This window comes from Diabrotica virgifera, chromosome 1, assembly GCF_917563875.1.
Source record: "Diabrotica virgifera virgifera chromosome 1, PGI_DIABVI_V3a".
NCBI classification, from domain to species: domain Eukaryota; kingdom Metazoa; phylum Arthropoda; class Insecta; order Coleoptera; family Chrysomelidae; genus Diabrotica; species Diabrotica virgifera.
The window spans coordinates 59,348,937-59,372,567 of NC_065443.1; the positions used below are offsets into that span (position 1 = coordinate 59,348,937).

Below are 23,631 nucleotides of genomic sequence, written 5' to 3' on the forward strand. Positions count from 1 at the left end.
CACGCATTGTTTTTAGGCAAAATTGTCGTAATCTTATTTACTTTTCATGTAGACGTAAAATTACGTCTGAAAGATGTTGTCGGTTGTCGCTAACAATGTTTTTTTATTTCAGAAACTGATGTCGAGAACAATGTACCTAATACATCTATAATACAAGATACACCGGAGGTACAACAAGAACATGAAAAACCACCTCGAACTCGAAAAAGGCAGATGAATGGTAGTGTAGTAAAAAAATGAGCATAAGAAATACAGGTAAAGAATATACGACTAAACGTGGTAAAATTGTAGCAGGAAAGGTATTTACTAACACGGACTGTTTTTGCAAAAAGAAATGTTTGCAACAAATATCAGAAGAAGCATGTGCTCATGCTTTTAAATCATTTTGGAAGATAGGTTCCTTTAGTACACAAAATACCTTTATATGTGGTTTAATATAATGTTACTCTTATGTATAATTTGTACAAGGAATCCTGTAACGACAGAAATATCATTCCTGTTTCTATCGACATTTATCGCAGGACATTTAACAATGAATTTAATCTTCATTTCCATGTACCACATACAGACACTTGTAGTAAATGTGATAGCTATAAAATCAGAAAACCTATCTTGACCGACGACATAGAATTACGTAATTTGGAAACTCAACATGAACTACATCTACGGAAAGCAGAGCGTGCTCGAACGTCAATGAAGTCTGATAAAGAAAAAGCCCAGAATGATGAATCCTATTACTCTTTACACAGCGTACTATAAACGCAATATGTACGTTTACAACTTTGGCTGTCACGAACTTTCAACTGGTTTAGGCTTCATGTATGGGTGGGATGAGACGCTTGCCTCTCGAGGTTCGCAGGAAATCGCATCGTTTATAGTTAAGCACATTGAAACACGCGCATCGCACTTTAAGCATATTGTTGCCTACAGTGATACTTGCACCGGACAAAATAGGAACTGGAACGTTGCCTTATCCTTATTAAAGATAGTACTTAGTGACACCAATCAGGCGGAAACAATTGATCTAAAGTTTATGGTGAGTGGTCATTCCTACCTACCCAACGATGCAGACTTTGGATCAATAGAAACTTACTCCAGAGGAAAGGCAATTTATGTCCCAAAGTCACGAAGACCTAAATCGTTCCACTTTACACAGATGGTTAGCGAAGATTTTAAAAGTGCATCGTGTAATATAGCATCGTGGACGGTCATATAATGCCTTAGGGTAGATCCTTAGTAATTTCATCCATCGTCAGGATTAAGCACTTAATATTTTAATGTAAAACATTTAGTCGACATTTTAAAGCTTTTAACCTATGTATTTTTGGTGGCTTAGCATGCAGAGCTAGCAAAGAACACTGATAATGCTTTCTTTAGAGCGAAAACGTTATGTATTGTATTTCTAGCCCTTTTTTGGGGTTTTTAAAATAAATATACCTTTTACGCAGACGATTTTTCTTCAATTTTTATCTATGATACTTTCAGTGGAGTATATTTGTTGGGAAGTTTTTCCTTTTCCTGGTTTGAGAAAGTACACGTTTGATCGTGTACATAGAGCTGTAAAAAGAATCAGAAGATCTATATCTTCGCCTGCGAATCTTGTGTTGTTCAAGATTTTTCCGTTTATTGATATATCCTTTTCTTCCTATGATATTGCTTCCTTAAAAATAGCTTCGCTGTACAGATTGAATACCAATATGGAGATAACACGCCTGACTAACATAACTGTCTAACACCTCTTTTGATTTCTATAGTTTCTGTTTCGACATTATCGATTCTAACCTTTGCTTTTTGATTCCAGTAGAGAACGAGAATAACCCGTATACCTCGACTGTCCACATTATTTTCTTTAAAAGTTCTACGAGTTTTTGATGTCGTACTCTATCAAAAGAGTACGACATCAGAAACTAGAGATCATCAAAATGAGATCCTCTGACTGGAAAGGATTAATACCGGCAGCAATAGTAGGAATACTTTAGAAAAATATATGAAAAACACGTGGTGACGTAGGTGAAGAATACTTTCTGACGCTGGTACGCAAATACGATTGATTTTAAAGAAAAAATTATAAATACATAAATTGTAGGAAATTTTTTCTAGTTTAATTTTGTACAAATATTTTTTTCATAAAATGCGTCGGAAAGAAGATATTCTCAAAAAACTGTTATCAGGCGCCATTTTTTGGATATGGCGGCGCGAGCGGCGGAGATACGAGGTAGCAAAGTTGAAGTTCAAAAAAACATACCGAAATCCATACAATATCAATTTTCAAAACTCCCGTAAAACTTTCCAGGTAACCCCCTTTTTTCGATCTAATAACTATAAAGACATTTGACAACGTAACTTACCTAAATGCACATTTCATATTTTTGTTATCACAACGCACAAAAGCTTTAATGCCCGTGTTGATGAATTTAACAGTTCCTTGGTTGGATATTACCAAATTTCGGACAGCATCAGATGTAAGGTATATGTTCTTCTTTTTACCAACATGGCACCTTGTTAGTAGACACTTCGAGTCGAATTTATCTACAATGAAACAAAATTAAAAGGATTAGATAGGAAACCAGCATTTCGAAGAAATATGTTAGGTCCTGAAGTTTATTTGGCATAAGTAGCCAAAGTTTATTCACGATACCAATAAAATTTTCGTTGGATGTTTGTACATATGTGACATTGTTCACAAAATATTTTTATATTATGACTTTTTTTACTGAGACAGATCCTATTAGTTCCCAGTACACCGTCCTTTTTTGAAAATGATTACAAAAGTCTTTAAAATAGTTTTAACTAATGTGGACCAAAGCAAGGATATGTATACATAAAAAAGAGGATAAAACGCGATGCAAAAACTATAGAGGCAGTGCACTACTAAAAATAGTTTACAAAAACTTGACACAAAGTGTAAGAAAAAGGCTAAATCAGTATTCGGAAAAAAATTTGGAGAACACCAGGTAGATTTTAGAAACAACATATCAACGACGGACCAAATATTTGCCTTATAAGAAATACAGACTACCTGTTACGAACAAAAATCAGTAGTATACACTTTGTTTACGCTAAGCTTTAAGCAGGCCTACGACACAGTAAATACACAGCAGATGTACGAACTGATGAAAGAATTAGGGAAACCAAGTAAAATTGTCAGAGTGGTAAAGCTGACGATGGCAAATACAACAAACGAAATAGCATGGAAACATCCAAGAAGTTTGAAACCAAGGAAGGATTACGATAAGGAGACCCTCTATCAATAACTGCATTCAACCTAACATTGGAAGGAATAATCAGGGAAAGCAGAATAAACATGTAAGAAACGATATTTAAAAACGGCCACCAATGCATTTGTAGATGATTTGACACTATTCGCAACAAGCAAGAAAGAACTACAAAAGTTAATGAAAAACATAATAATAGAAGCCAAAAAATTGGGACTTAAAATAAATGAAAAAAAGGCATGATAATGGGAGCAATCCAAAAAGAAAAAGAAAATAACATCATATTACAAATAGATGGAGATACTCGTTCCAAAGAGCCAACGAAATTAATTACATGGGAGCCAAAATACATGCAAATGGTCATGAAGAAGGGGAGATAAAGGCAAGAATAACAAAAGGAAATAAAAAGTATGGAGCATTACAAACATTAATGAAATCGAAATACGTATCAAGAAAAACAAAAATCAGAATTTATCAGACTGTTATCAGACCTACAGTAGAATGGGTTCTGAAAGAATGCCAAAAATGGTACTCTCACGAAGACCAATACAAAAGAGCGGGAAAGGCAGGCCAAGGAAAAGATGGAAGGACAGTGTGAACGAAGACCCGAAGAAAAGTAACATTGAGAGATGGAAAGAACTATTATTGAACAGAAGGGTATGGAGGGAGGTGGTGAAGGAGTGTATAAAACGACTGAAGTGAAATCAAATAAAATTTATAAAAGAATTCGGCCCTGAATGACCTACCGTAATGCGTGTTTATTTCTGGTCTCAACAAAATTGCAAATTTTGTGCAGAAAGAGTAATAGTTTATTTGTAAATAGTTCAGTGACTAGTTTATTAGATACCAGTAAGTGCATTTTATTATAAGTTTATTAGATACCATCGTATTATTTTTGTTCAATATAACGTGGTAAGCCAGTTTTGGCTAATTCTTATTTAATAACATCAATAAAGTACGATATAAGGTACAATTTATTCCAGTTTCGTTACTGGTTTAATTACCTGCTTAATTACTGGTCAGGTCCGTATTATTTTTAAACACATGTCTCGTGTTAAAATTAAAAATGAAACCTAACATTCAGAGTCTCTCTGACTCGCAACATGTACAACAATTGCAGACAAATACCAATAAAACCTATTCAATTCAGCAGCAACTTCTACACCTTTCCCGTCCAAACTGCAAGCGGTTGTCTTCAGAGCCTTAGAAAATACGAAGCTGCAAGATTACTTAATTCCGTTGGGCAATCTAATTCAACCAAAAAATATTATATTTTCGTCTCGATTATCAAACAATCAGATATGTATGTACCTTTCAAGCAAACAACTGGTGGACAAATTTATGCAAAAGCAAGGACAAATAAAAATCAAGAATAATATTGTACAAGCTAGAAGACTGATTTCTCCAGTCGAAGTTATCAAACGTATGTCCCAGTATACCACACAGTTTGTTAATTGATTATTTACAAAAAATAGGACTTAATCTTCTCTCCCCAGTCACTTTTCTAAAAATCAGTTCCAATCTTCCTGAATACAATCATATTTTGAGTTATAGAATACAATAGAAATATGCTTTATTGTCACTGAAAATTATACAATTTTATGGACAAAGCTTAACATAGAGTCACGAAAAAGATATACATAACAATAACAAATACAATTTTATAAAATTAGATAAATCGTCAATAAAAAAAATATAAACAAGTTAAAAAAGTGAAGTAAAAAAACAAAAACCAATATATTGCAAAATTACTATAAATTGCAAAATTGAACATACAACATAATATAATAAAACACAAACAAAGGAACTAATAAGTTTAAGCTGCTGTATGTGACACCCAAATATAGATAAATACACTTTAGTTACTTGTACATTACTGTGATTTCTTAGTTAGTCATTAAGAAACTCTTCTACTGAATAATATGGTCTTTTAGATAAATGAGCTTTTGTCATTTTACGGAACTTGAGAAAGGATGTTGCAGATTTGAATTGTAAAGGGAGATGGTTGTATAGTTTTTTTGCGGAATATAGTATAGATTTCTTTACTAACTCAGAAGACGGGATCGGTAAATAGAATCAAAAGTTGAATTTCTGGTGGAGTAGTAATGATGAGGCCTTGCTGGAAACATATGCATGTGTTTACGAATTAAGCAAACAGTTTCTAAAATATACAAAGATGGAAGTTTCAGAAGACAAATATACATTAGTCCTCACAATATCTGCTTACCCGAATCATTCACTTTAGACTTCGATAATACAACATATCGAATTTTCTTACAAACTATGGTCTGTTATACCTGCAAAAAGTCTGGACATATCGCCACAAATTGTCCCGATAAAATGGAATCAATAGCAAATTCAAATAACAGTCAACCTCTATCTTCTTCCTCACCTGAAACCATGTCTCAACCTACAGCTACAATTCTATCTCACGAACAAATTTCTATCGAAGAAAGCTCAGCAAATAATCTGAACAATCCTAATATAGAAGAAAATCAAGAAGTTAGCACCATGGACAGCTCCATGGCCATTAATGTCGACCTTCAGTCGAAACGTAGTATCAGCGAGGTTCTCACTTCTCCAGAAACAAGTCATACAGAAAAACCCTTTACTGTACCTACATCTAAACCTAAAGCCAAGAAGATTAAAAGCGACGAGGAGCATATAGCATCGAAATCATTAAAACCATATGACCTTGAACCTGTCAAACCCCTTTTGTCCTCAATTATGACCAACTGAACATTCTTATTAGTAAGATTATTCAAGATTTTACTCCCGACCTAATACGATTACACCATATGTTAACTGAAGTTTATACACAATTGAAAAACAGATCATCCAAACGTTTTATCACCACTCTCAGAAAGAAAATCCTACGACACTTGGGTAACGAGGTCTCTGAATCCGAGGGCGAGTCATCTCAGGTTAGCCAGTAAACTTACATTTTCATATAATAAAATTCACTAAGCTACTGAAATAGAATATAGATAAATTTTTCCATCGACTACCAACCTTTCAAACACTTATTTCTGAATTTTCTATTGCGATTTTATCTGCTAAGCTCTATGCAGTGCTCAAAGCTATCATGCATATGAATTCTAATGACATTTCTAATTCAGTTAACTTAAGTGACTCACTAAGCGCTCTTCAAACCCTTAAACAGATCTATCCCAAATGTCCTATTGAGAAACACATAAAATTCGAACTGATGCAGGCTCAAGAAAACGCTAGACGAATCAGATTTTTATGGATACCATCCCACATTGGCATTGCAGGCAACGAAAAAGCCAACCAGTGCGCGAGTGAAATTGTCGTATGTGCTGATATAGAAAAGATGAGTGTCGAAATACCGCGAGTGATATAAAAGCTTACATTAAGAATCGTGTTTTGTGCAAGTAGACATACCTAAATGTATAAGTAATTTATTGGGTACTAATTACTCAATGGACTAATATTAATCAATGGACTACTAATTACTCAAAAATTCATAGGAATATTTTATAAAATTTAGCTTTGTATTCTGTAGCCGCCGCTAATCACCATTAAGGTGGATGCGGCTATACTTTCTAAATAAAAAAATGAATGTGTGTGTACTTTGTACGCACGTAAGAAGTTATACTTCTATTATTATGATTTCAACGAAATTAATATACTTAACAGGTTATTTGTATTTTATTTAAATATTAAACTAACTTTCTTTACCTACCACTTTTAAAAAAAATTTATTAAAACGATACCAAAGATATAAAAAAAAAATATGAATCGTCCGGGATTTGAACCCTGGACCTCTTGATCTCCGGTCACACGCTCTACCACTGAGCTATATCCCTTTTGCTTTGACAGGTTACAAGATTTTTCATACATACTGACAAATTTAATACAAAAATACTTTAAATATACTTACTATTATTATAAAATATCTTATTCCCGAGGAAGACAAATCCAAAGACACAAAAATTATAATAAATAATACATTTACTAAAAACACTAATATATTCTTTTCACACCTTTTCTTGCACTGATATATTTACACATAACTTGAAAGATGAAAGATTCAGCAACTAAACGCCATACTGTTTGTGTGCAAATGTGTAATACACATTATGAAATTTTACTCTCAATCGCGTCTAAAGAAGTATAGCTTCAAAAAAAAATTTATAAGACTAAAATAAAATCTAATCAGAAATGTAAACGTTTTAGCCCTAGGCCTACAAGGCCTGTTGAGCTTAATAAATAAATAATATATAGTTACCTGAAACTTGGTAAAAACTTTTAATGTCATTCCACACAGGCTCATCATCGTTGAAAAAGACGAAAGGATCCTCTTTATATACATCCTTTTTGCGCTTTTTTCTCTGATTATGTGGCAGATTGTCTTCATTTTCACGTTTTTTAGATTCCTGTACGTCCTGGTCTTCCTGTTCTCGTACTGTTGATTTGTCCTTCGCAGTTAACGGTTTAAGTTTTCGTAAGACGGCTACAAAAAACGCACCGGTATTTTGTTGATGGGGTAAAATTCTTATGCTACAATTAAAAATTGTCTAAATAATTACAATATATTTAAACATATGGATTATAACAAATTGAAGAGTCTCAGATGCAGAATCCACCAATTTAATAAAATTAAAATGGTAAATAGTCATTTAAACCTGAGACTTTTCGCGTTGAAAGTTCTTACTGGTACATCCTTTTTCTGCGACTTTTTCAATTAATAAGACAGCAGACGACGAATATAGAAAACGAAAGGGAAACGATCACATTCCGCCTTCATTCGTCTAGGAAAAAGACAGCAGAGGAACTTTCAGTACTCAAACCGAGTAAAGGAAATAAAATAATAAATGATGGTTTTGCTTGTTTTCGATTCAGAGGGTTGCACACCCGCTAGACAGGCTGTTTCTACCATTTCAGGCGTCATCAGTAGCTTTTGTAAGCGTGCACACCTCTGAATCGAAAAATAGCTCCACCATCATTTTAAAGGGAATCTGAAAAATAATTCAAATTTCCCATTAGACGCGATACAGCGACATCTCATAACAAATTGAAGAGTCTCAGATGCAGAATCCACCAATTTAATAAAATTAAAATGGTAAATAGTCATTTAAACCTGAGACTTTTCGCGTTGAAAGTTCTTACTGGTACATCCTTTTTCTGCGACTTTTTCAATTAATAAGAATGCGCCAATGATGAATATAAAATTCTTCTGTAACCTCTAAAGGAGGTCATTTTTAACATTTGTTGTAGCTCTGCACCTAGTTAAAATCTTATTAGTAATATTTTCTGTTACTGTTCCAGTTTAGTATTATTATATTAGATATTTCTTGATAATGTATCAAAAAATCCACGAGGAAAAAATTTCCTGTAGTTGGCTGTATACCATTTATTACAAAAAACCATAAAATGCATGAAACATTGGATATTTTAAACATTCATGTTTAAATTCACATCATTTTTCTATGTTCCTATCACGGATTAATTTTAAAGGGTTTTTACCCAAATATTTTTTACTTTGGTGGTTAGCAAGTTAGATTCGAGCAAACACTGATGATGATCGGTCAACCGATTAAAAACTAGTTCTGTTCTGTGATGTAGCCCTGTATAGGGATTTTAGCAAATATACCTTTTATAAAAGAATTTTATGGGTTTTTTGTATTAAAAAATGAAAAATACGCGTCAAGATGTTTTATTTTTCTGCATAAAACGGTGCACCATACGAAAAAAGGCAAGAAAGGTATTTTATCGTAAATTAGACGTGGAATTTAAAAATAATTTTCAATTTGAAATATCTCAGTGGCGTACTAGTTTTTTCTTTAAAAAAATTCAGACCATTACCCGTAGGCGCGCCAATGATGAATACAAAATTCTTAGTTGTGTGTCAAAAAATGCACAATAACTACCCCTTAAAACACACCAAATTTCATTTTCATAGCTTAACGGGTCTTAGAGCAATAAATAAATCGGCAGTTCGAAATAAAAATTTCAACACCCCGTATCTCGGAAACGAAGCATTTGCGGACATATGTTTATCGAGCAAACCTACATTATTTTTTCATTTAGAATTAGTATTTAAGTCTTTCATACTTATTTACTAACACCCTGTATATAAAAATATCTTTGATGCAAAGGTGTTTAAGATGTGTGGTAATATTTTGTGCGAAGAATTGATGGAATTATGTAGTAGAATCAGAAGAAAACTAGCAAACAAGAATATGGGTAAGGAACTGGCTGGCTAGAAGATCCGCACGTATGGCTTCAAGTATGTTTAAGGAACTGACTTTAGAATTCATTCCCGAATATCAAAATTGTATGAGAATGCGTGGTACGCGCTATCAGAGACTTCGTAACACCTCAAATAATCACCGATTACTGTTACTAACTAGAAGCGTGTAACCGGTCTCTACGGTGCTAGTGTCACAGAATAGAGAACAAATTTGTGTCTATGCTGTGCTAGTGCATCATAAAGTCGAGTATTGGTAGAGGAACCTACTCGTTCCAGCAAATAGAATGGCTTTCTATCTACTTGACTGTCATGAACACTCACAGCAAATACTATACTGGAATATAAAACACCAATTATTTACACAATGAGAGTACTAAAAGTCAGTACTAGGTTTTAGTGACTCGTAGTAGTTACTAGCGTCGTCTAAATTAGCCTTAAAAGTCAGGTCGGCTAAGTGCTACGTTTTCACGACTTTGTTTTATGGGATGGAAGCTTGAACTTTGAATTCGGATCAATGAAAAAACTGGAATCATCGAGTTTGGGTGTAGAGAAAAATTCTAAAATTTACATGGACAGAACACGTCACAAACAAAGATGTTCTGAGAAAGATGAATAAATTAATGGAAATCATACATACAATCAAAACCAGAAAATTGGAATATCTCGAGCAAATTACGCGTGGAGAGAGATATACAGGGTGAGCCAGATAACTGGCCTATTAGAAATATCTCGAGAACTAAAGGCAACAGAATCATGAAAATTGGAATACAGGAGTTTTGAAAGAAGATCATTAAATGAAAATATTTTCATCTGCTTATAACTTCGTTTTTTTTAATGGGACACCCTGTATATTTTTACATTTTTGGATTCTCTTCGATGTCTTCTTTCTTAAAATATGATGATTTGTAATGTTATACAGGGTATTTTAAAAGATAATTACGTTTTTTTTTATTAATTTCGTAGCAATATTCACACCCTGTAGAATTGTAGCAGTTTGACAACTAAAACTCTACTTACGTTCAAATGATTTTTAATATAGTCTACTATTGTTAAGAATCATTAGTATAGCTAAATTTTTAATTTTAGTATACAGGGTTGGTCGAAGCTCGGAATGAGTATTTTCTGAGTTTTCTTAAATGGAACACCCTGTATTTTAGTATTGTAATGAAATGATATTTTATGGTACTTTTTTATTTCTTAAGCATTCCCTATACCTAACTGCTTTAAATTGTGCTTAATTGTTAGTCGCACCAACAATCTTAACTACGTAGGTATTTTGATAGTTAAACCATTATTGGTAATTTTAAGGATCAGTCTGGATTAATATGTATTTATTTCTGAAAAATTATTTGTTATTGAAAATTTTCAAGGCCAACTTAATAAAATTTTACGTATTTTTTGTTGCAATTAATGTTTAGCTTGAATCACCAATAACTCACAAATTAAAGCAGTTAGGTATAGGGAATACTTAAAAAATAAAAAAGTACTATGAAATATCATTTCATTACAATACTAAAATACAGGGTGTTCTATTTAAGAAAACTCAGGAAAATATTCATTTTGAGTTTCGACCAACCCTGTATACTAAAATTTCAAAATTAGCTATACTAATGATTCTTAACAATAATAGACTATATTAAAAATCACTTGAACGTAAGCAGAGTTTTTAATGTCAAACTATTACAATTCTACAGGGTGTGAATGTTACTACGAAATTAATAAAAAAACGTAAATATCTTTTAAAATACCCTGTATAATATTACAAAATCTCATATTTTAAGAAAGAAGATATTGAGGAGAATCCAAAAATGTAAAAATATACAGGGTGTCCCATTTAAAAAAACCAAGTTATAAGCAACTTCCGGTATAACCGGAAGTTGCAAAGAGATGAAAATATTTTCATTTAATAGATCATCCCTCAAAACCACTTTATTCCAATTTTCATGATCCTGTTGCCTTTAGTTCTCGAGATATTTCTAATAGGCCAGAGTCATGAAAATTGGAATAAAGGGGTTTTGAGGGAAGATCTATTAAATGAAAATATTTTCATCTCTTTGCAACTTCCGGTTATACCGGAAGTTGCTTATAACTTGGTTTTTTTTTAATGGGACACCCTGTATATTTTTACATTTTTGGATTCTACTTAATATCTTCTTTCTTAAAATATGAGATTTTGTAATATTATACAGGGTATTTTAAAAGATATTTACGTTTTTTTATTAATTTCGTAGCAATATTCACACCCTGTAGAACTGTAGTAGTTTGACAACTAAAACTCTACTTACGTTCAAATGATTTTTAATATAGTCTACTATTGTTAAGAATCATTAGTATAGCTAAATTTTTAATTTTAGTATACGGGGTTGGTCGAAACTCGGAATGAGTATTTTCTGAGTTTTCTTAAATGGAACACCCTGTATTTTAGTATTGTACTGAAATGATATTTTATGGTACTTTTTTATTTCTTAAGCATTCCCTATACCTAACTGCTTTAATTTGTGCTTAATTGTTAGTCACACCAACAATCTTAACTATGTAGCTATTTTGATAGCTAAACCATTATTGGTAATTTTAAGGATCGGTCTGGATTAATATGTATTTATTTATGAAAAATTGTTTGTGATTGAATATTTTCATGGCCAACCTAATAAAATTTTACGTATTTTTTGTTGCAATTAATGTTTAGTTTGAATCACCAATAACTCACAAATTTAAGCAGTTAGGTATAGGGAATGCTTAAGAAAGAAAAAAGTACCATAAAATATCATTTCATTACAATACTAAAATACAGGGTGTTCCATTTAAGAAAACTCAGAAAATATTCATTCCGAGTTTCGACCAACCCTGTATACTAATATTTCAAAATTAGCTATACTAATGATTCTTAACGATAATAGACTATATTAAAAATCACTTGAACGTTAGCAGATTTTCTAATGTCAAACTATTACAATTCTACTGGGTGTGAATATTGCTACGAAATTAATAAAAAAAACGTAAATATCTTTTAAAATACCCTGTATAATATTACAAAATCTCATATTTTAAGAAAGAAGATATTGAGTAGAATCCAAAAATGTAAAAATATACAGGGTGTCCCATTTAAAAAAAAAACAAGTTATAAGCAACTTCCGGTATAACCGGAAGTTGCAAAGAGATGAAAATATTTTCATTTAATAGATCATCCCTCAAAACCCCTTTATTCCAATTTTCATTATTCTGTTGCCTTTAGTTCTCGAGATATTTCTAATAGGCCAGTTATCTGCCTCACCCTATATATACAACTTGCTTTAATTAATTATCCAAAGAAACATTCAAGGAAAAAAAGCATAGCAAGACGTAGAATATCATGGCTGCGCAACCTGAGAGAATGGTACGGATGTATATAAAAGAGAAAATAAGCCGTTGCTAAAATCCGAATAGCTATGATGATTGCCGACCTCCGTATTGATGACAAGTAAAATATATGACCCATAATTAGCAAAAATGATTTTTTTTTAATGGCAAGAGTTTTAGTTACTTGAGCAATAATTATCTTAAAAAAGCAGACGTTTCTAGGTAAATTCTGATAGTATCAGGAGTTTTCCAAGTTTTTTCTAAAAATATTCAGTCATCACCTGGCCATCTAGCGATTTAAACACACTGTATTAAAATAATTTTTCAGTTCAGTTTATTGGCCAGCTTTAGTCACGCGACTAAAATTTTATATAGAAGTGACATGAAGAAATGAACGACATGTTGTACAGAAATGAATGAGCAGTTACAAATACCTACAATACAAAGTGGTCGTATGAAAACTAAGCAGAGGCATTATCAGGAACTACGACAACACTTTTGAAAAATCCAGCCACAGGTCAATTTTTGATGAAAGGAGGCACATTTTTGATTATTTTACTTTCGCCCTAGGCCAAGGTAAGAATCACCCCAACATTATTAATGACACTTGGGATCATCGCTGGTACCTATAATTAATGTGATTCCTAATACATTTTCAGTGAAAATAATAACTCTTTAATAAGTGTTGGCGATACAATTTTTTATATGCGTGTCCGCGAAGATTATAACTCCCAAAATATTTAAAACGAACAGATTTAGTTCATAATAGATGCCGACGAAAACAATTATTTCTTTCTGTTCTCGCGAAAAAAATAATTCCTAGAAGATTTACAGCGAAGGAATCATTTTTCAATAAGTGACTACAAAAAAAATAATTTTGTTAATGTACCGGCGAATACTATAATTTTCAAAAGGTTGTGGGGAAAACAATTACTTCTTTACAGATATCGGCGAAAAAAATTATTGCCATTTACGTGCCCAAGAAGATTATAAATTTAAAAATATTTGTGACGAAAAGAATTATTTTTAGACCAGGAACAACAAAAAATAATAATTTTTGTCTGTACCGGGTGTCCCAATAAGAATGGCGCTCGGCCATATCTCAGGAACCGTTTATAATACAGCTTTGGGAAAAAAAATTATAACAAAAGTTGCCTCGAGAAAAGCCTGGAAATTATTTTCATATTTGTAAGTCCACCGCTAGAGGGCGTAATTGAATATAAAAAATTAAAAAATCGAAATTTTACAAAATTTGCCTAATGAAAGGGCACTGGAAATCCGATTATTGTATTCTTCATAAAATTCTGCGCATATTTTATTTCACAAGTTTAAGTCTACCTGTGCAAATAAGAGGTGGGGGTGAATGGGAACCTTGTTATGAAAAAATCGCTGTAAGTCCGGTTCTGCTTAACCGATTTTTGCAAACTTGGTCTTGTTGAAAACAGCTCTTTTTCGTCAATGTAATAGTTATAATTTGGAAACAGCCTATTACGTAATATGCCGCCTAGGAGGCGCTATTTATTTTCTTTTGAGAAAACTAGTTTTCTTTGGAAAATATTAAATACAAGTATGTATTTTTTTCCTGTATTACAAAATTAGACTAAATTAGCAACAGAATACCGAAAACCGCATGTCTATACCTTTTTTCTATCTCGAGATATCTTAAGAAACGTGTAAATTTTAAACATAACTGTTGCTGTCATATAAGTGGAAATATATAGAATAGAAGCAAGTAGTGTGCTATGAAAAAAAAACAAAGAAACATTTTCCAGATGTCACCGTATATAATAAATCAAACCAAATTATGAAAAACTCTACTACTGGGGTGATGTCTTTGGGGATATTTCATTGCATATATTCTAGCCGCACAGTTGCATTTCTTATGCATTCAAAGAATGTAGCTATCATGTCAAATGCTTCTTAGTTTGTAAGCATCATCTTGAATTTCACTCTGTATAAATTTTATATAAAATTTAATAGAAACAAACCGCAACAAACCATCAATGAACAAATTTTTATGTTTTACTGATTTGACACATGAGGACTTTTTGAGGTTAATATTTCTAATAGTTCTATTTTTTTCATAGCACACTACTTGTTTCCACTTTGACTTCCTTAACTTAGTTTACCGGTGACAATAACAATTATGTATTTATCTTAGTTGGGAATAGGATAATTGATATTAAAATATATAATGAAATAAAAATTAAAAATTTGTGTAGAAAATCTGACGTTTTTACATTTTCTCCGATTCATCGAGAAAAAAGCAAATGCGCGGAGGCAACAATTCATAAAAATTTACGATATACCCAGGAATAAAATTCTTCTTAAAAATTTTCATATTAACGCTATTTTTTTGGTATTATTTTAAGTATTAAAATTAGTGTAATATTTAAATAAAAGTAAAATTAAACTGTTTAAAATATATCTATTTCGTTAAAATCATAATAATAGAAGTATAACTTCTTACTCGCGTACAAAGTACACACACTCTTTTTTTGTTATATTTTATAGTGTTATTTGTCCTATTGTTGTTTTGATTCATTATATACGGTGACATCTGGACAATGATCTTTTGTTTTTTCCATGGCACACTACGTGCTTCTATATTTCCACTTATATGACAGCAACAGTTATGTTTAAAATTTACACGTTTCTTAAGATATCTCGAGATAGAAAAAAGGTATCGACATACGGTTTTCGGTATTCTGTTGCTAATTTGGTCTAATTTTGTAATACAGGAAAAAAATACATACTTGTATTTAATATTTTCCAAAGAAAACTAGATTTCTAAAAAAAATAAATAGCGCCTTCTAACCGGCATATTACGTAATAGGCTGTTTCCAAATCATAACTATTACATTGACGAAGAAGAGCTGTTTTCAACAAGACCAAGTTTGTAAAAATCGATTAAGCAGAACCGGACTTACAGCGATTTTTTTATAACAAGGTTCCCACTCACCCCCACCTCTTATTTGCACAGGTAGACTTAAACTTGTGAATAGGGATGTTCACTAATTTTTAAATATAGTTAAATTCAATAGATTACAAGGTATATAAAAACGTAACAATCATAAAACTGTTTAAAAATGTATATTTTTTAAGATAAATGAGTTCATAATGTTGATTTTCTTGGAGGCTAGAAAAACGGTACCCTGCAGCGAGGCTACGGTCTGTGACGTCAGCAGTCGTAACGTCTTTGATCGACGCCTAGTTTTGTATACTTATTTACTCAGTGTATTTGAATGTGCGCAGTTTTTTACGTATTTAATTATTAAAAATAAAGCCAAATAAGTGGTGTTTTGTTCCTGGGTGTGTAAATACATCAAAAAACAGTTCTGACAAGATTTTTATTACCGTTCCAGCCAATTTAAAACAGAAAAAGAAATGGTTTGTTGCAGCTAGAACTTAAAATAACTAACTTAAAGAACTAACTTAATAAAATAAACATTATAGAAGTTTTTCAGAGACTTTCGGCCCTTGGTAATAATGTAATTGTTCTTTCTGCATTTACATTTTTCAAAAATACTTATTAGTTTTCTCAGGATTCGAAAAAAATGAATGAATTTAAATAGCATTGGACCAAGATTTTGCACCTACCCCCTTAAAGAGTAAATGAAAAAGTTTCGGGACCTCAAATTTGTATTTCTTATACTGGGATATTCCTAAAAAAAACGGGATTCTAATAATACATACAGTAAAAGTAAACCTTGAAATAACTACATGTGGATGTAGGTATGACTGTATATTGATTGTATGATTGTATATTATATTAAAATCATTAATAATTTAGTGAAAAGATTGGTTGAAATGAAAATGTATAATACCCAAGTTCAAAAATATTTTTTACCTTGGAACAGTTGTCAACTCGAAATACGAAACAACCGAAATAAGATCTAGAGTTGAAAAGGACATAGCAACATTTAACAACATGCATGAGAAATATTTTCACCCATTGCGACATAATATCTCTCCCACTAAAAATGCGGCTGCTAAAATGTTATTATTTCCGGTCTTGCTATATGGCGCAGAGGCCTGGACAATAATGGAAACATTAATGAAAAAGCTAGAGGCATTCGAGATGTGGGTGTACCCACGTATCCTCAAAATATCCTGGGCGACCCACACCAACGTACAGGTATTGCGTCGAATGAGAAAACAAAAAGAAATCTCTTTTACAATTAAGAAACGAAATCTTAAATATTTCGGTCATATCATGAGGCATGATAAATATCGTATACTCCAACTGATAACGCAAGGTAAAATAGAGAGCAAACGCGGACCCGGAAGAAAAGACACTCATGACTTAAAAACTTACGCCAATGATTTGGACAAAAATCGATCGAGTTATTCAGAAACGCCTCAAATGAAATTAAAGTTGCCATGATGATAGCCAACGTCCACAACGGGCAAGGCACATGAAGAAGAATAAAAATATTTTTAATACACCTAACCAAGGTAAAGTAATAACCAGCCAATGTATGTATATAATATGCATGCGTACAATGCATGCATACAACTTTCTCTATTTTTTTTTTGTGGAGTATTAAGCATTTATTTTTTTAGCTTAAAGAAGACATGGAAAATTATATGGAATATACACTCAGTAAAGCTGTGGTAGATTTATTTTTTTACAAGATGCCAATAAATCATACACCATTGTTACATCTACACTACAGTCGGTAGTTTATACGAATCGGCTTTCTGAAAACCTTCTTCCATTTTATTTGTTTATTTTTGTAAAACCCAAAATATGTCCTTACAAACAGTCTATCCACTTTAAACTAAACAAATTCACTATAAAACTCCACTTTAACCCTGATAAAACAAGAAGAGAACAAAATAAAATGACCTGAAACGTCAAACAGGTATGAGAAGGCGCGCGCTTGGGGTATGCAACTAGTGACGTCAGGCCAATAGAGAAGCGTTCTTGAAATTTAAAATAATGCTAGATTATAGATAATAAAGATTTTTTATAGAAAGGCTTTTTCAATTTTGTTGAAATTTTGGACAATTATTCCTAGGGTGTTTCTTAATCGTTTTACATGTTTGAAATGACTTTTTAATTTTTTGTGAACATCCCTATTAAAATATCCACAGAATTGTATGAAGAATACGATGATTGGATTTCTAGTGCCCTTTCATTAGGCAAATTTTGTAAAATTTCGATTTTTTAATTTTTGATATTCAATTACGCCCTCTAGCGGTAGACTTACAATTATGAAAATAATTTCCAGGCTTTTCTCGGGGCAACTTTTGTTATAAAAATTTTTTTCCCAAAGCTGTAGTATAAACGGTTCCTGAGATATGGCCGAGAGCCATTCTTATTGGGACACCCGGTACATCCACGAAGAACATAACTCCCAAAATATTTATGACGAAAACATCTAGTTCTTAATAGATGACGAATATATTATGTAATTATTTACGTTTCTGTTATTGCGAAAAAAATAACTCCTTGAAGATTTAAATTAAACATATTTATCGGCATTAATCGGCAACACCAAAATTTTTTGCATGTACATAAATCATTTTATCATTCCAAAAACCTTTAAAATAAGCTTTTGAAGATTAAATTCTGTACAGTCATTTCGGATATTATAATATATTATGATTACATACACACATACAAGCACGCCCACATACATTCACATACCGATCTAATGATCTACTCGAAAAGTTACATCGATTGGTGATAAAAAGTGATAAGTTAAGTTGTTTCTGATGCGAATTGACAAAGTTACATTTCCGTACGATGCCAAAACTTCCTTAAAAAGGAAGCAAAATATGTCTTCGCCGTCGCTTTAGGATTATTCTTTTCGCCGCGGATTATTAGGATTCATAATCTTCGCAAACATAGAAATAGAAATGATTTTTTTTTTTGCTGTCATTCATCGAAGAGTAATTATTTTGGCTGAGAAATTTTTAGTAATATTAATTTTCGTGGAAATATAATCTGAAATAATTCATTTTACAGGTAATTATTGTGAACATTTTTTTTTTCACCGCACCGTATTAGAAGTTATGGTCTTCGAGAGTATAGAGCAGAGAAAATATTTTTCGCTGTCATTCATTCAGAATCATACTTTTCACTGCGCATTATTAGGAGTTATAATCTTCATGAATACAGAATTAAAAATATTTTTTTAATGTTATTCATCGAAGAATAATTATTTTCAACGAGAACTTTTTAGAAATTATAATTTTCGTGGAACCACAAACAGATAGATGTTTTTTGTTGATACTCCTCACAAAATATCTTTTTTCGCTAACACTTTATTAGGGATTATAATTTTCACAATCATTTCAACACATAAACATCCAACATGATTACATCATATTACATCCAACACATAAAACATGATTTCATCATATAAACACATACATAATATCAAGAAATTGAACTTGAGGATTGTCTTGTAAATATCAGTTGTAAGCATTACTTTTAGTGCTTAAATTACCATCGTTTACTCCATTCAGGAAAGAGTAGATATCGTTTCGTTGTATTTTACGAACAATTAATGTGCCAATAATGAGAGATCAGTAATTGAATGATCGACATCAAGATAAATACGGCAGTGCGAAGTATGTTTTGGAATTAGTAAAAAAAATTAGGAACTGGGAATGTAGGCAATACAAAACGGGAAACTGAAGGGCATGTAGTTAATGAACCTAGTGAAGTTTCAGTATTAGGACATATTCACCTACATTCCATGTTAAGTACAATGCAAGTAGCAGCTGTATTGGGAATCAACGGAACTAGCGTCCAAGGCATTTGAGGAAGAACAAATTCCATCTATATTATATATTCCAGCAACCGCAAAAGTAAATCGACTAGTCGGACCATTTTTTACCTGGCAATTTGAGTGGTGAAATATATTTACAATTACTGGAAGGGGTGATTAATCCTGCCTTGACTGATATTATTGAAAATGATAAAAAATATGATGAAGATCATTTGACATTTTTTAAAAGGACGATGCTACTCCGCGTTATGCTTTACTTGTTCGTCAATATTTAGACCAAAATTTTCCACGGCTTTGGATTGGAAGGAGAGGTCGCATCAAATAACCTCTCCGGTCACCAGATTTGTCAACCTATGATTTTTTCGTGAGGACTCCTAAAAAGTAAAGTCTATACAACACCATCCGTATCTTTAGACGAATGCCTACGAATCACTGCGCAAATGCTTCGGAATGTGCAAGAACGTTTCTAACTTTATCATTGTATGGACGTCGGAGGTCATGAGTTCTTACCCAGACTTAGGGGTGAAAATAAAACAATCGAAAATACCTCTTTTATTAAAAATTGACTTGTCGCTGGGATTTTCAAAAATGTTGTAATAGTTCCTGAGAATGCCTCTATTTCGTTTTCGTCCGGTCACATTCTATATAAAAATACTTTTTAAGTTTATAAAATGTCCTCTTACCACCTATTTAATTTAAATTTTTCTCTATCTTCGGCTTTTGGAGGAAACATCTGAGGTCTGATTGTGGTCCTCCATTTTTCATCAACGTCTTCAAACGTTTCATAAAATTCCAAGTTTCTACTCGACACTAACCAGTCTTCCATGCCTTAAATATAAAATAACATCAGAACACGAAAAAGCCATACATTTTTTATAACAAAAAAAAATAACTTAAGTATACTTTACATTTTTATTGAAGTTGTACTTTTTTAGGCGCGATATGAGGGTGAATTTTAATATGATTAAAACCTTCGATCTGGGCGCAGTCGCATTATAACTTTGTTCTGATTGGATGTTCAAATGACATGTCAAAAATTATTCAATATGGCGGCTGTGGCACAGCTGTGGTTTGATTATTTATGGTTGTTGCGTTTTGAAATTTGTGGGAAAAGAAACAGACAAAAGTTAGTTAATAGTTATACTTCAAACCGGCAAACAGGTGTATGTTCTCAAAGAAATTGAAAGTGTGTAAAAAGATTTTTAATAATCAGCTAAGTACTTTCAACACATAACGTACCATCATCAGAGCTTCCTAAAAGGACATTTAAGATAAGAGATTTTTTATAAACAAAAGATTGAAAAAACTTACGTCCTCTTATAAATCCTTCATAGAAGAGCAATTGTTAAAATTCACATGATAAATCATGGATACTGGGCAAAAGCCACAGATATCGGGTATAAAACCCTTAAAATTAAAAGTTTATCACATCTAAATTCTTTTTTAGTTTAAAATTACAACATGGCTGCGTCAAACCATTGTGAGTTCACGTGAACAGCTGAGCGCTGTCATTCATTAAAATGATAAAGAAGGAACCACTAATTTATGCGCCCTCTATATTGGTATGTAAATAATAATTAAAAATTAATTAAATTGAAAATGGCTAAAAAGCCATGTGTTGGTTAAATGAATTCTAAGTGAAGATACTAAATTTTTAAAGTTAAATTTTCAAAATTACAATTATTAATATTGAAGTGAAATGTTAACGTGTATGTAAGTTATCAAAATTCTTTTAAAAAACAAACCGTTATGGTTTGACCAAGTGTGGAAGAAGTTAGATGAAAACAAACCAAGGTGAAGTCTCATTTGTCAAGTTCAGAGTTCGAAAGCTGTTATTTTATAAAATTAACAATTTTACCAATAGATTAAGTCAAATCTCAAATATTCTACTTATATGTAATCAATGAAAGAAAACTCAAGAATACCGAAAAAGTAATGTTCAAAATACCTACAGCAATTGTTGGGTATACTGTATACTAAACCAAAATTATTAAAGAAATTTCTTAAGGTGATACAGTAGCGATCAACAGGTAGCCAAAACGCGTTCCAAGATTGCGGCTGTAATTTTGAATATTTTTTTGAGATATTTGGCACACGTATTCGTAATATAATAAAGAATGGCGGTACAGAGTCCAATTTGAAAAATATATTAATATGTGAAAATTACTCTGTAATTAAATACAATATTAAAAAAACGAGCCTCTACCGCCATTAAGAAGAACAAAAAAATACACTTTCTTCAAATAAACTTTTTTATCCGATGCCTAGATTTTGTGTCATTTTGGAACTACTAATGAAATAAAAAATTTTAGTAGTTCCAAAATGACACAAAATCTAGGCATCGGATAAAAAAGTTTATTTGAAGAAAGTGTATTTTTTTGTTCTTCTTAATAGCGGTACAGGCTCGTTTTTTTAATATTGTATTTAATTACAGAGTAATTTACACATATTAATATATTTTTCAAATTGGGCTCTGTACCGCCATTCTTTATTATATTACGAATACGTGTGCCAAATATCTCGATAAAATATTCAAAATTACAGCCGCAATCTTGGAACGCGTTTTCGCTACCTGTTGATCGCTACTGTTTCCTCTTAAAGATAGGATCAAATTTAAAATGTAATTGAATCTGAGTGTTAACACAGTTTTGAGGATTTCTTTTTATTTCTCTACTTATTTCTAGATCTTCTAGTAGATTCATTTTATCCTCAAAACTGTGTTAACACTCAGATTCAATTAAATTGTAAATTTGATCCTATTTGCCCTATTTTTCCACATGACAAATAATGTGTAATTGGATGAGTGAGTCTAGGCTTCGATTACGAATCAAAGCGCCCCCAAATTCGCGGGTTCGAATCCCGATGCAAGTTTTTACTTTTTTATTTTTTTTTATGCATTTTATGATTGTAAGTATATTTGTTATATAATTTTTTTTTTCAGAAAATGCGTATTTAAAATTTTTGCCAACAATTATTATTGTTCAGAAATCATTTTTTCTTTGTGGCATTTTTCAATGTGTTTGTGTGCGTTTTATTTTTTTATTTTTTTAATTTTTTGGTATTGTCTTAATAAAAATTTTTGGAAAGTAGTAAGTATTAAAATTAGTTTAATATTTAAATGAAATATAAATAAACTGTTTAAAGTACATTATATCAATTTCGTTAAAATCACATAATATGTAATAGAAGTATAACTTCTTACGTGCGTACAAAGTAGAATAGAATAGAATAGAATACTTTATTGGTATAGCTTTACAGCTGCCATCATAAAGATGGATATACACGTCAGATATACAACACAATATAGTCACAGACACATAATCAAATACCTATACATACACTTAAATTTTAGGTTTAACATAATGTACATTGATAAATATGAAAATTATTAATATTAGACAGAACTCATAACAGCAATCTAGTTGCTAAGTATTCTTCTACACTGTAGAATGCATGTTTACATAGTATACTTTTCACAACTCTTTTGAATTTCACCGGATGCAAAGATCTAACTTCATTTGGAAGATGATTATATAGCCTGACCCCCACATAATCTGTGGACTTCTCAAATTTGGATAGTTTGTGACCAACAGTAACAAACTGATTGGCATTCCTAGTTGAGTATGCATGTAAATCAGAATTTCTCTTGAATGAATGTAAATTATGCTTAATATACAATATGGATTTCAAGATATATATGGAAGGCAACGGTAAGATATTGTTATTAATGAAAACTTGCTTACAAGTATGCCCAAAAGGAATATTGAAGATAAGTCTAATAATTCTCTTCTGTTTAATAAACACTGTGTCTGATTTTGTGGAATTACCCCATAACGTAACATTATAAGTAAGGTGACAATAAACCAAAGAATAATATACATTAATGAGAGTTTTAATACTGAGTGTTCTCTTCAACTGTACTAAAGCATAGAATGAACAATTTAGTTTCTTATTAACATATTCAACGTGAACATCCCAACTCATAAACTGGTCCAAGAATACACCTAAAAATTTTATGTTTGGAATATTTACAATTTCAGGAATAGACACAACTGGCATATTTCGTTTGCATCTAAAATGTATATACGATGTTTTATCAATATTCAGTTGTAGCAAG

General features: G+C 31.7%; 1 protein-coding gene across 1 annotated transcript in view; it reads right to left on the bottom strand.

The window, feature by feature from the left end:
* The window catches only part of LOC114333843 (tRNA (cytosine(34)-C(5))-methyltransferase), a 97,923-nt gene that overhangs the window by 19,802 nt on the left and 54,490 nt on the right, over nt 1-23,631 (bottom strand). Inside the window, exons 8-10 of the mRNA XM_050656453.1 lie at nt 20,198-20,342; nt 7,468-7,739; nt 2,349-2,529 (exon numbers count right to left, since the gene is read on the bottom strand). Of these exons, the coding sequence (XP_050512410.1) occupies nt 2,349-2,529; nt 7,468-7,739; nt 20,198-20,342 (598 nt within the window). The remainder of the gene's footprint in view (nt 1-2,348; nt 2,530-7,467; nt 7,740-20,197; nt 20,343-23,631) is intronic.